Source organism: Camelina sativa, chromosome 5 (assembly GCF_000633955.1).
Source record: "Camelina sativa cultivar DH55 chromosome 5, Cs, whole genome shotgun sequence".
NCBI classification, from domain to species: domain Eukaryota; kingdom Viridiplantae; phylum Streptophyta; class Magnoliopsida; order Brassicales; family Brassicaceae; genus Camelina; species Camelina sativa.
This window is the reverse complement of record NC_025689.1, coordinates 17,637,280-17,652,306: the sequence shown is the minus strand read 5'-3', so window position 1 is coordinate 17,652,306 and position 15,027 is coordinate 17,637,280. Positions and strand designations below refer to the sequence as shown.

At 35.9% G+C, this 15,027-nt stretch overlaps 3 protein-coding genes across 3 annotated transcripts; 1 reads left to right on the top strand and 2 right to left on the bottom strand.

Moving 5' to 3' along the window:
- On the bottom strand, nucleotides 69-960 carry LOC104789346. The gene is made up of 2 exons (XM_010515063.1): nucleotides 391-960; nucleotides 69-131 (listed from the first exon to the last, which is right to left on the bottom strand). The coding sequence occupies exons 1-2, from the start codon at nucleotides 958-960 to the stop codon at nucleotides 69-71; spliced, it is 633 nt and encodes a 210-aa protein (XP_010513365.1).
- On the top strand, nucleotides 2,521-3,615 carry LOC104789345. The gene has a single exon (XM_010515062.1). It carries the CDS (start codon nucleotides 2,521-2,523, stop codon nucleotides 3,613-3,615), a length of 1,095 nt encoding a protein of 364 aa, XP_010513364.1.
- LOC104789344 (zinc finger MYM-type protein 1-like) lies at nucleotides 8,770-10,341 on the bottom strand. The gene has a single exon (XM_010515061.1). It carries the CDS (start codon nucleotides 10,339-10,341, stop codon nucleotides 8,770-8,772), a length of 1,572 nt encoding a protein of 523 aa, XP_010513363.1.

Below are 15,027 nucleotides of genomic sequence, written 5' to 3'. Positions count from 1 at the left end.
ATAATTTTGAGAATTAAACATTTCTTTATCAACTTTATTAGGTATCTCGAAAGAACATTAATACTGTTTTAATCAACTGATAATACGTCAAAAGAGTCCAAAAGAGGAAGAAGAAGCTTTAGCTGGTATAACTAAACTTGCATAAAGTCAAAAAAGAGGGAACATATCATTTATATTTAGTTAAAATATTAGTATAAGAATGAATCAGAATAACTAAATAAGGCTGCATAAAGCAATATTAAAGATGATTCTCTCCCCAATAGTTACTAGTTGGTGTCAAAAATATCAAAATTATATGAAAGATATATACAAAGAAAAAGAAAAAGAAAAAGCTGAGAGAGACTGCTTGTTGCTGAATAAAGAGAGAAAGTAAATAGTCGTAAAAAATACNATAAAAATAGGTTTTCCAAAATCTTCTTGTGGCCATCTTTCACGGATTTTCGGGAGAACTTTCCCAAGTAAAAACTCTTTGATATCTTCTCTTTTGATAGAGGTCATCGGCTTTAACTCCAAAGTCCCCGCCTCTCTGTTTCTACTTCGTCTCTTAGCTGGTTGCATTGTAACAAATGGAAACACTCCTATTTTTCCAGAAAATACCTCATTTCCTTCTCCATCAAATCTTGGACGAGCCATGGCAGCCAAAAACATTACCTTCCCAATATAGTTTTTACTCTGACATGTACGATACGGCTCTTCTTCAGTCGGAAGAAGGTAATAAGTCTCTTTCGGCTTGGTCATATAAAACCATTTTTCATCAATATGTACAACATTGTACATATCCACAAACTTCGGGTGATTGGGCATGAAACGACTATCGAGCATGGAGACACAAAACTCTAGTCGAGCTCTCATATTGCTTTCCCTCAATCTTGGCTTGATGGCATTTGAATGACGCCTAATGAGCCCTTCTTTAACATATCGAGCCAACGTCGTATGACTCATTTTCAAATAAGCTGCCATTGACCTTAAAGTTCTGCGGTGTTGCAATGGAATATCAACAATTCGAGAAAAATCAAACTCGATTTTCTTCGAACCACAATTACTTTTTTTTCTATGTGATACATCAACAATTTCACCATTAAGAGTATTTTTGGCCCGACGCCAAATTCGTTGAACCGTTTGCAAAGGTACGGATAACAAAGCAGACACTTCCGTTGTAGTGGTGTTTTTCACGTTTCCATTAACGCTTCTTTCCAACAGAGCGTGATAAACCTTCCATCTTTCACCATCTGTTTTTTTTTTATCCGAACTGTAGCCTCCTGAACAACTTGTGATATCTCAGTACTTCCTCCTGTCACAAAATATTACTCCTATTAAAAGAAATAAAGTAAAGACATACTAATGAATATAGTAGATGAGTCACACTTGCATGTTCAAACACATGTTCTATCAAACACGTATATGAACAAACACTGCAGAATAAAATAATCTACAAAAAATAATAAGTAACAAAATTACCAGAATTTATATGATGACCATTTTCTTGTTCGTGTTCTATGGCAGGACTTTGATTCAAATCAAATAAAAATTCTCTTTCATTATTTTGAGGTGGTATATTTAGATTAAAACTATGGAAAGCCATAGATAATTTTAAGTAAATGATGTAAATCTATGTCAACATAAATAGAAGATTAATGAACCTAATTATTTTGGTTTTGTCTCTATTCTAAAATTTTTGTTTTTGAGAAACATAGGTTTTGGCTCTAAATTTGCAAATTTTAAGCAAAATTTCGTTTTTTAAAGCAACTCCTATCATTAAAATTGTAAACATAACTTTCATTTAAATGTTTTTGAAGAGTATTGTGTAGAAGAAATGTGAAAAGACCCTAAATATGATTAGTGGTTACAAAGTTGGAAAAAGTCAATGGCATTAAAAAAAAAAAGCACACGAGTATACATCATTTACTATTCTGAATTAATCATTTGTAGTGTTTAGATGGTATTAATTGTTTTCTTAATCCTAGTGAAAATCCTAGAAAATCAAGTATTCTAATACAGAGGGGAGTAAAAAATAAACTCAAGATTGAAAATTAATAACTTTTGATTATTTTTAATTCTTGGGCATAGTGTTAATGAGTAATTATAGTTTGGATTTTGGAACACTAGAAACTGGTATTGATGGATCCCTGAACCCTAGGTATCAAGTATAAACTACTCCCTCATGATGAATACATTGTACTTATATACCAGGAAATTAATACAGACATATCATGGTTTGTTTTAAGTATGACTAATAATAATAGGTGACTTTATAATTCTGTCTCCCACCAAAACAAAGATTCTTAAAATTATTATAGTAGCTTTTCTTTTCTTCTTCTCATTTGATTCAAAAGTACAGAATCCTATATCAAGAGCACTGGACAATGTCAATTACAATTACAAATGCTAAAATAAGTAAGAGCCGAAGTAGTTAACTTAAATAATTGTCACTTGCACCATTAGTTTTGTTTTAAAGTTATCACTCATAAGTTTTTCACATAGTAATACTCGGTGATACAGCTTATACAGCTTATGCGGAATATGGCAGTCAGTAAGACTAATAGACCGGATTGTCTAGTTTGGCATTTTACTAAGTCGGGGAAATACTCGGTGAAGACCGGGTATCGGGTCGCTCGGGAATTAATTGCGGAAATTGAATACGGCCCAACGTGTACGGCTTTAAGGGCTCAATCCTGGGAACTTGACGTCCCCCCGAAGATCCAACACTTTTTCTGGCAGATCGCTTCAGGTACTCTTCCAGTTCTAGAACGGTTAGCACATCGGGGTATTCGGTGTGATACACGGTGCAAAAGATGTGACTTAACAGCAGAGACTATAAATCACGCGCTTTTTGAGTGTCCTCGGTCGCGACAGATTTGGGAGTTGACTCCGGTATCTTTGGACCCCCAACGCTTTCCATATGCCTCAATATATGCGAATTTAGACTTTATTTTTTGGCGGGCATCTTCCCAGTCGGGTGTCACGGATATAGCTTTACAGCTTCCATGGATCATTTGGTCTCTTTGGAAAGATAGAAATAAAAAGGTATTCCAAGGCATAGAGGCTGAACCAAATGATATTCTCGGTCAGGCGGCCAATGATAGAGCACTTTGGGAGGAGGCCAAAGCTTTTTCGAGAGGACACATGGCACCAACGCCACCTTTAGAGGATAGGATCTTTTCCTCATGCTGTCAGATAGACGGTTCATGGAAAGGCTCAGATCCTTTTCAGGGTCTGGGTTGGTGGTACTGTAATGATGAAGGTTCGACGCTGCTTCTGGGAGCAAGAAGTTTTCGTCGTGGATCTACGCCCCTTCATGCGGAGCTGCAAGCCCTGATTTGGGCGATGGAGGCTCTCTTGGAGGCTGGGGTGGACTGTCAAGCCTACGAGACGGATTGTGCAGAGTTAGTCGAGATGGTGCAGACTCCAGACGACTGGCCGGCCTTCGCGAATTTGATGAAGGATTTCTCATTGCTCAGATCGTCATTCCCTTCCTTCATCCTTTCCAAGATCTCTCGGGAGTCCAATGCCAGAGCTGACTGTCTGGCCCGCTTTTCAAGATCTTTGCCTTCTGAAACTTCTTTTGTAAATAGCTATCCTCCACTTTGGGCTACCAATCGTGGAGTTCTCTTTTAATTTTATTGTTTGGTTGGAAAAAAAAAAAAAAAAAGTTTTTCACATAGTATGAGTTATGAAAGATTCATAGTTCAGTTTCGATCTTTAGAGTGGAAGTATCATCAAATTGGAAGAAATTGTGGTGGTGGCTAATTAACGTGCGACCAATGTAACTATAGAGTACTTTTCTATAGTTTTATATTTGTGCACATTAATGGTCATAGAATCCCGCGTTTTAGCACTTGGTGCGATGATGGGCTCTCCGACGTTTGCCGACATAATTATTCATATATTTATTTGTTTAAGCAAATAATAGACCAACTTTAATATGTACTATATAACTATATATTTATCTTTTATCCCAAAATAAATCTTATGTTAATGTCTAAACAACATGTCATATGAATAATTGTGGTAAGAAACCGATGATGTCCCGAAATCCAATTATAGTGTTAACCTATATAAAATACTCCATCTGTTTTAAAATAGAAGATGTTTTAAATAAATGAAGATTTAGAAATATCTATTTATAAAATGTTTGATCAATCATAAAAATGACTTTCTATAATATAAATTATTATAAAATATTAAATTAATCTGTAGTTTTCATAAAAGTTTTTAAGCATCTAATAATATGAAACAAAAAAATTTGTCAAAAAACTTTATATTACAAAACGGAATAAATAACTTATAAATAAATGATAGTAAAAGCCCATGAAAAGAACCAACCGATGAAGTAGTATAGTAGAAACTCATGCAAAAAGAAAGTCATTCGGACTTCGGAGAAAGAGATCAATCGGTGTCAAAAGGACGACTCAGAAGCCTAGCTAACTCTCTATGCGCTGTCCCTTGTGAATATCATTCATTGCTTAATACTCTTTCATGTCTATATGCGGTTTAGACTTTTCTCCAACTAACTGGGTGAGAATGGGTAAAAACTAAATACCAAAAAGTATGCAAACCTATATATTAATACCAAAATGGGTATAACTAATATTTGTATCTATATACATAGTAAACTTGAAAGTGGAGGATGTTTGACTGTATACATGTTACCGTTTGAGATTCAACGTCAAAGTTCCTTTGGACGTTTGTTTTGCATATTTACATGCATGCAATGTAACAAGGAGAAAATAGCCCAGAGTAAATTGAAGAAAAGGATTATACTATTACTTATCAACGTTTTCTAATCGGGACAGCTATATTCACGGAATGACCATTTTTGCTATAATTCTAGAAATACATATGATTAATTGATGTAATAATATTAAGGTTGTTGAATTTTGTATATATATGGTATTTACTTTCCTTTTTTGCTATACACATGTCATATGGCTATTCCTAAACGTTGCCTCAATATTCTAGTTTGTCTCTGATTGGATGCTTTCTTAATCGGTTCTTCTTGGCAATGGTCACCAATCTTTTTGAGTTGTTATCATGATTCATGACTGTTAAGGAGACTCTTGATTTCTATGCTAGGTGGGTGTTGGTACCCGTTACCATTATAGTAAAATATTAAAATCATGAAATTAACTAAAGATTTGTTTTTTTTACAAGATTCAGTTTTGTTGAATGGTTTGATACCTTCTTGTAGATCAGTTGATTGAACTTGGAAGAAGAGATGCTGGGATGTTCCTGAAGCTGATGTGATCGCTTCATGAAAGCTTCGGCTGCTCAAGCAGTTAAGAGCATTCTCATCACTTCAAAGAGAGTCTCACCTCTCTTCATGAAAGCTTATGGCTAAAAGCAGCCCCGACTAATAGCTAGGGCGAGAGGGGCGGCAGACAATTTTATATTTTTCAAAAATACTTAAGCAAATAGGGTCCATATATAGAAAAGAGAAAAAAAAATAATGAAGGAAGAATCAGCCTTACACTTATTCTTCCCTTGTAGACAGGTTTGGGGCTTTACTTCGCTCAAAACCCCAACCATGGGAGACCATATCCCCAATCTGCGTGTTGGAATTGAAGCATCGAAGATGTTGATCTGTCTGCCCCCGAGTGGAGTAAGTGACCGACCCCTTCTGCCGTGGATCCTTTGGGCGATCTGGATATCCAGAAACCAATTGACCAGAGAGTGACAGTCGACACATGAGAAGAGCATATCCTCTGAGAAATCAAACTTACAAACAATCAGATCCAGAGGCGATGGTAGCAGTCTCATCTGCTACACAAATGCAGCATGGAGAGACAACCCAAAAGCTGCGGGATGTGGCTGGATCCTTCTGAAAAGATCGGAGAACTCGCGCTATGAGGGAACAACAACTAATTTGCATGTCATATCTCCGCTTATGGCGGAAGCTATCGCGATCTCTAACGCCCTCCAACATTCCCTATCACTAGGGATCAAAACCCTTTCAGTCGCTTCGAATTCCAAACAGGTCATCGAAGACATCAAATTGGAAAGCCATCAAACTGAAGCAGCCTTTAACGGAGCTCTATGGGATTCTACATGATATCCTACAACTATCTTTTAATTTTCAGAAAATTTATTTTAGTTTCATCCCAAGAGGAGAAACCCAAGAGGTTGATGCCTTGCAAAAAACGCTCTAGGTAACCTTAAAGCTTAGATTTTATTAATTAACTAGTATGTCTACCGTTTCCTTTTCATAAAATATAAAATTTTACAAAACTAAAATGTAATTTTGACTGAATTTATAAATTAATGACAAAATTAAGGTCTAGAATTACAAATTTTTCATTTTAAGTTTGGAAGTTACAAAAGAAGAGTAAAAGAAGATTTAGTGTACGTAATAGATCGTATTATTCACAGGTTTTAAATAGTGTTCAAGAAAGCGCTAGGCGGTATCTGGGCGGTGATCCAGCACCTAACGTCTAAAAGACCTAATCGGGGCCTAGACGGTTTTTAGGCGGTTTAGGCGTTTACAACATAAAACATTATATATATAAAATTATGTATAAATATATGTTAGAAATATAAAAATAAATATAAATTATATACAAAATTAAGAAAAATACATTTACTTAAGTTATATTAACAACATATAAACATTTATAATTACGTATATAGATATAAAACTTAATAATTTAAATATATATAGTTAAAAATCAAAAATAAATATTAAAATTAAATTAATGTAATTTTAAGCGGTTTAGGCGGTTATGTAGGCGCCTGCTGAGCGCCTAGCGCCTAGACAGCGCCTAGGCGGCCGCTTAGACCGCTTTCTTGAACACTGGTTTTAAACATTAAATAGTAAAAATGTGTTTTAGTTTGAATTGAACAATAGATAAAAAATTAACTATTAGTAGGAAAACAATTTTTTCTTCTCTAATGCGAAACTTTCTGTGTATGAGAGAAAAACTATAAAACTATATTCCTAAAATTTCTCACACTAATACCTCCACGATTAGGGATAAATCATGGCACAATCAATAACTGATTCATCTCTTATTTAACTCCAATTTAATTCAACTTCCGACATAGTAAACAATTGACACAATTTTTGATTTTTAGAGACCATGTTTCTACTATTTGTGTGTCATATATCTTCTTCTCCCTCTGAAGGTTTTGATTGTTGGTTTGCAAATTGTTTACTCTGTCTCTTCTCTTTCGCTTCCTTACGCAAAAGAGTTCTTCAAGGTTAGATGTCGCGATTCTATTCCACATACGATACTCGAGTTCATCTTTTCTCCTCCCACCGCCATCACTGATCAATATTCTCTTTCGATGCTACCAAAGCCTATAGATACAATCGAGAGGCAATCAGTGGCGGACGCAGAAACTTATTTAACATGGAGCACAAAATAATTAATTAAAATATACTAATAATATTATTATTAAAATATCCAAAACCAAAAAAATAAAACGTTAAAAAATTATCATAACAAAAACATATTAAGAAGTCCTACAAAACTATTCTACGATCTTCCATATCTTGAAATCTTTTTATCACTACCTCATTTGTCACTTTATCTAAGTGCTCTTTTTCAATAAAACAAACCATACAATCATTTAAAAACTGATCACCTATTCGGTTTCGCAAGGTAGTCTTCACAATTTTCATCGCAGAAAAGCATCTCTCGACTGTAGCAGTGGCAACAGGTAAAGTCAAAACCAACTTCAAAAGTCGATAAACAAGAGGATGCGAAAGATGTTTTTTTGTGTCCATCATTACACGTGCAAGATCTCCAAGACTCTCCAAATTAGCAAACCTTTTATCTTCACGGATATTATCGATGTAAATACCAAGTTGATGCTCAAGAGATATCCGCTCCACAGAACTAAAATCTTCCGGATAAAACTCAGATAACCTCACAAGTTTCGACTGGTCAAACTCGTGGAAGGAACCAAAAGGGCTCAAAGACGCAGTGCAACTAAGCAATTCAGTGTTTACCTCGTCAAAACGATCATTAAACTCTTGAATTTGCATATCCAATACAGTGTAAAGACATTCCACCTGATAATGATGCAAGTTTGTCATGTTGGTTCTCCGTCTTGGCTTCTTTGGATCAACAAATTCTTCTTCCATGATGATCAACTCAGTGTTATGACTCTCACAAAAAGAATTAACTTTTTCAACCAAAGAATCCCATCCATTATCCCTGAGATTGTACAATTGTTGCTTGGTAGATTTCACCAGAGACATAGCATTCAAAATGTCTTGATCTTTCCTTTGCAGAGCCACCGATAGAGTATTTGTGATCCCGAGAAGAAGTAACATCAACTGTAAGTAAAACACAAAATCAAAGGTGTGCAAATATTTGATGAGACCATTAGCTTGCCTTCTTTTGACACCATCACTCCCTTCGCTCTGGACATACTCCAATACTTTCACAACAGAAGGGAATAAATCAACTAATCGTAANTCTTGAAATCTTTTTATTACTACCTCATTTGTCACTTTATCTAAGTGCTCTTTTTCAATAAAACAAACCATACAATCATTTAAAAACTGATCACCCATTCGGTTTCGCAAGGTAGTCTTCACAATTTTCATCGCAGAAAAGCATCTCTCGACTGTAGCAGTGGCAACAGGTAAAGTCAAAACCAACTTCAAAAGTCGATAAACAAGAGGATGCGAAAGATGTTTTTTTTGTGTCCATCATTACACGTGCAAGATCTCCAAGACTCTCCAAATTAGCAAACCTTTTATCTTCACGGATATTATCAATGTAAATACCAAGTTGATGCTCAAGAGATATCCGCTCCACAGAACTAAAAATCTTCCGGATAAAACTCAGATAACCTCACAAGTTTCGACTGGTCAAACTCGTGGAAGGAACCAAAAGGGCTCAAAGACGCAGTGCAACTAAGCAATTCAGTGTTTACCTCGTCAAAACAATCATTAAAATCTTGAATTTGCATATCCAATACAGTGTAAAGACATTCCACCTGATAATGATGCAAGTTTGTCATGTTGGTTCTCCGTCTTGGCTTCTTTGGATCAACAAATTCTTCTTCCATGATGATCAACTCAGTGTTATGACTCTCACAAAAAGAATTAACTTTTTCAACCAAAGAATCCCATCCATTATCCCTGAGATTGTACAATTGTTGCTTGGTAGATTTCACCAGAGACATAGCATTCAAAATGTCTTGATCTTTCCTTTGCAGAGCCACCGATAGAGTATTTGTGATCCCGAGAAGAAGTAACATCAACTGTAAGTAAAACACAAAATCAAAGGTGTGCAAATATTTGATGAGACCATTAGCTTGCCTTCTTTTGACACCATCACTCCCTTCGCTCTGGACATACTCCAATACTTTCACAATAGAAGGGAATAAATCAACTAATCGTACTAAGGTATTGTAGTGAGAACCCCATCGAGTATTACCAGGTCTTTGAAATGAAAGCTCCTGATTCAGTCCCTTTCCTGTCTTAATTTCACCTTGACTAATTCCTTCTTCGATGATCCTTCGTTGGTCTTCTCGAACCATATCTTTCCTCTTACAAGATGCTCCAACCACATTTAACAAAACCGAAATCATATCAAAAAAATCACCAACTTCAAAATGTTTTTTAGCAACTGCCACGACGACCAATTGAAGCTGGTGAGCAAAACAGTGTACATAATATGCAGTACTATTTTCCCTTAAAATCAAAGATCTCAACCCATTAAACTCACCTTTCATGTTACTTGCTCCATTGTAACCTTGTCCCCTTAATTTTTTCATACTCAACCCCCGCTTTGCAAACAATGAATCAACAGCACATTTCAGAGTTGCAGAAGATGTATCTTGAACATGAATAAGACCAATAAATCTTTCTTTTACTATCCCATCTTTATCAACGAAGCGAAAAACCACTGCCACTTGCTCCTTAGTAGAAACATCTGCAGACTCATCCACCAACAAGCAAAATACATCGTGATTAACTTCTTGAATAATAGATCTAATAACTTCCTCTGCAAAGCAATGCACTAGATCAGTCTGAATTTTGTGAGACACCATCTGATTATTTTTTGGAGCATTCTCCAACACAACCTTCCTTACAAGCTCATTTTGATCTGCAGTATATTTCAGAAGCTCTATGAAGTTTTCCCTATTAGCTGATTCTACTGACTCATCATGACCTCGAAAAGGTAATCCTTGCCGTAATAAATATCTACAAACATCAATTGAAGCATTCAATCTGATTCTGTATTCATTTTTAGCAGCATCATCATGCTTATAAAAAGCATGAACAATTGATTGACCTTGTCTCATCAAATCAAGAGAGTAGAGTGTGGTTATTACATTGCCTCCAGGGGCGGACGTACGCTTTAGTTTGTGTGGCACGTGCCACATGCTAAATCCTGGAAAAAAAAAAATTTTGCATGGGATTTAGTTATCATAGTTCAGAAAATAATAGCACTTCATACAAGCATGAGTCGTTCATGAAGTTTTTTTGGCCGAAGCAAGCAACAGACCACCAGAAATCATTAACGCATTGCTGTTATGTTCGATGAAGTTGGTGTATTCATAAATAATTTGTTATATTCCACGAAGAAAAAGCAAGCGTGTGATGAATCAAGCTTTATGCATTATTTATTTATATATATAATATGTGATGAATCAAGTTTCATGTATTAGTCAAATTATCATATTGATTTATTTGTTTTCATTATAAAGATGAGGAAGACGAAAAAAATCAATGCTTGTCCACAAATTACGCAACAAACGCAACTTTAGTGTGTATCTCTGGTGAATTCATTCTGTATATGCCAAGTCTAGTTGTTTTAAATATCACTACACGAAAACATGTAATTTGTGACTACTTTATGTGACTGAATTTTTAGTCACAAACTTTTGTGACCGTTTTACGACATTTTTGTGACAGGCTAACGACGACAAAAATAGTAGACGTAAAGGAGTCGCAAATGTACAACACCAAATTTCAGTTGCAAAAGCGTTGCTATGATGCGACTGTTAACGTTAGTCGCAAAATAATCGCAATTTATGACGAATTAAAGACTGAAGATTTAGTCGGCAACAAGAGTCGCAAAACTGTCTGAAAATCACGACGGATTTGCCACTTCTAGTTTTGCTTAAACATTTGTAGTCACAAATCAGTCGGTCAATGATGTCGGTAAAAAACGTGGGAAATATGGAAGTTTGCGGTTGTACTGAACATTTGCGACCTTTATTTTGTATCTATTATGTGGTAAAAGAGTGATAAACCAGTAGTAGTTTGCGACTGTTTTGTTTGTAGTCGCAAAGGCGTCGCAAAAAAGTCAGTCAGTGATGTCGGTAAAAAACGTGGTACATGTTTAAGTTTGCGTTTGTACTGAACTTTTGCGACCCGTATTATGTCTCTATTATGTGGTTAGAAAGTGACAAAAGAGTCGTAATTTGCGACGTATTCTTTTCAGTCCAAAAGAGTCGCAAAGTTTATACTATATATATCACATCGCTCTCACCCTTCCATTCATATCACTTTCATTAGTGTATAAGTAGAAAGACGTAAGAAAGAAGAGTTTTTTTAGAGGAGAAGAAAAAAAAAAGAGTTTTTTTAAGAGGAGAAGAAAAAAAAAGAGTTTTTTTTTAGAGGAGAAGATAAAAAAGGAGTTTTTTAGAGGGAAAGGAAAAAAGAAAGAAAAAAGAGTCTTTTTATAGAGGGAAAGAAAAAAAGAGTGTTAAAAAAATATGTGGAATTCATCTCGAGAGTGGATGTATAATCGGATCGATGGAAGAACAAATAATATCTCTAAAGAATTTTTGGCGGGAGTGGAGCAGTTCATGAATTTTGCAATCAGCCAGCCTATAGCACAAAACAGTGGAGATAGGTTTTACTGTCCTTACGTAAAATGTCAAAATGATGTTATTTTGCATGGTACGACAATATCTAATCATTTGCATAGTAAAGGATTTATGCCAAATTATTATGTATGGTCTAAACATGGTGAAGATTATGACGTGCTAGGGGTAGGAACCAGTAGTCATTATCCTAATACAGATTATACTAGTACCGGTAGTCAGCATGGTAGTCAACCTGGTAGTCAACCAATAGGATTTGAGGGAAATGTATATGCTGAGATGGTGAATGATGCATTTCATGGTACCACCCCTTTTAATGAGTATCATGAATATGAAAGTGGATATGATCATGGATATGATCATATCCATGAAGAACCCACTGAAGAGGCGAAACGGTTTTACGACATGTTTGATGCTGCAAATACTCCACTTTATGATTNAATCGGATCGATGGAAGAACAAATAATATCTCTAAAGAATTTTTGGCGGGAGTGGAGCAGTTCATGAATTTTGCAATCAGCCAGCCTATAGCACAAAACAGTGGAGATAGGTTTTACTGTCCTTACGTAAAATGTCAAAATGATGTTATTTTGCATGGTACGACAATATCTAATCATTTGCATAGTAAAGGATTTATGCCAAATTATTATGTATGGTCTAAACATGGTGAAGATTATGACGTGCTAGGGGTAGGAACCAGTAGTCATTATCCTAATACAGATTATACTAGTACCGGTAGTCAGCATGGTAGTCAACCTGGTAGTCAACCAATAGGATTTGAGGGAAATGTATATGCTGAGATGGTGAATGATGCATTTCATGGTACCACCCCTTTTAATGAGTATCATGAATATGAAAGTGGATATGATCATGGATATGATCATATCCATGAAGAACCCACTGAAGAGGCGAAACGGTTTTACGACATGTTTGATGCTGCAAATACTCCACTTTATGATTGATGTCATGAAGGTCATTCGCAACTATCATTGGCGTCTAGGTTCATGAACATCAAGGTAGACAATAATTTGTCTGAGGCATGCATGGACGATTGGGCTGAATTGTTTACGGAGGTTTTACCAGAGGGTAATCAAACTACTGGTTCATACTACGAGACATAGACTTTAGTGCGAAAGATAGGATTGCCATACCATACAATTTATGTATGTATAGAGAATTGTATGCTCTTTTGGAAAGAAGATGGGAATTTGAAGAAGATGGGAATTTGGAGCATCGTTTACTCTTTTTTGTCTTTTACATTAAATTATTGTTTTGTGATTCATTCGTTTATGTTTGATGGCTTCTAGTTAACACTCTCATATTTATGTAACATAAATGAATGAATGTTTGATTATGTTTGGAGAGGTGTTCATCGCAACACAAAACAATAATCTATTGCTTTGTGATTCATTCGTTTATGTTTGTGATTCATTAAATATTTAGGTAACACTCTCATATTTATGTAACAGGTTTGGACGAGACAAAGGAAAGCTATCTCGTGTTATTTCTGGGATTTTAAGAAGAAAGTTTGATGGTCCATACTACAGCTGGAAGGTTACCCCCTTACACATACGTGAGAGATATTTTAGATCCTTTGCGGTAATATGTCACACAGTTTCTTTTTTTTTTTTACTATTCTAACTTAATGAGTTTGTCTTCTGTTTGCTTACTTGACACTTACTTTACATTGTTGTGCTGTGTAGGGGAAATACAACTGGGATGTTGCGATTACAGAGCTTGTGAGAGAAGGATTTGTGAAGCTAGCAAAAAAAAGAATGAAAGGAATTGTAAGCCAAGCAAAGACGTATGCTGAGCCACCGATTTGGATCAAACCTACGCTTTGGAGACGAATGTGGGAGCACTGGGACACACCCGAAGCTAAGGAGAAGAGCTCTAATGCATCCCTTGCCCGTACTTCTGATCGTGGCGGTCTAGGACTCCACAAACATCTATCAGGCCAGAAATCTTACTTGCAAATTCAACAAGAGTTGGTAAATGCTCTAAACTAACTAAAATTCTTTCATTTAAATATTTCATTTTCCACAATTAACATTCTTCTTATCCATTGTAGGAAGAAAAACTGGGACGTCCTGTATCGCTTGGAGAGGTGTTTGTCGCAACACATACAAAGCCAGATGGAAGTTTTGTTGATCATAAGGCAAAACAAGTGGTTGAAGAATATGAGAAGAACATAGAAGAGGTCATCTCTCAACTGGAAGTTGATGGTTCTGATGCTATAGACCCCTCGTCGCCACACTCTACTCACCCAACCCTTCCCATTCAAGAAAAAGATGACATNTATCTCGTGTTATTTCTGGGATTTTAAGAAGAAAGTTTGATGGTCCATACTACAGCTGGAAGGTTACCCCCTTACACATACGTGAGAGATATTTTAGATCCTTTGCGGTAATATGTCACACAGTTTCTTTTTTTTTTTTACTATTCTAACTTAATGAGTTTGTCTTCTGTTTGCTTACTTGACACTTACTTTACATTGTTGTGCTGTGTAGGGGAAATACAACTGGGATGTTGCGATTACAGAGCTTGTGAGAGAAGGATTTGTGAAGCTAGCAAAAAAAAGAATGAAAGGAATTGTAAGCCAAGCAAAGACGTATGCTGAGCCACCGATTTGGATCAAACCTACGCTTTGGAGACGAATGTGGGAGCACTGGGACACACCCGAAGCTAAGGAGAAGAGCTCTAATGCATCCCTTGCCCGTACTTCTGATCGTGGCGGTCTAGGACTCCACAAACATCTATCAGGCCAGAAATCTTACTTGCAAATTCAACAAGAGTTGGTAAATGCTCTAAACTAACTAAAATTCTTTCATTTAAATATTTCATTTTCCACAATTAACATTCTTCTTATCCATTGTAGGAAGAAAAACTGGGACGTCCTGTATCGCTTGGAGAGGTGTTTGTCGCAACACATACAAAGCCAGATGGAAGTTTTGTTGATCATAAGGCAAAACAAGTGGTTGAAGAATATGAGAAGAACATAGAAGAGGTCATCTCTCAACTGGAAGTTGATGGTTCTGATGCTATAGACCCCTCGTCGCCACACTCTACTCACCCAACCCTTCCCATTCAAGAAAAAGATGACATTTTTCTGAAGGTAATTACTTCTACTCACATTTCTTTGTTTTATGTTGATTGTCTTACTTAGCTAACTTAAGTATCTGATTTGATTGATATACTTTTGACTGATGCTTAAGATTCTATATGAGTTGATAATCT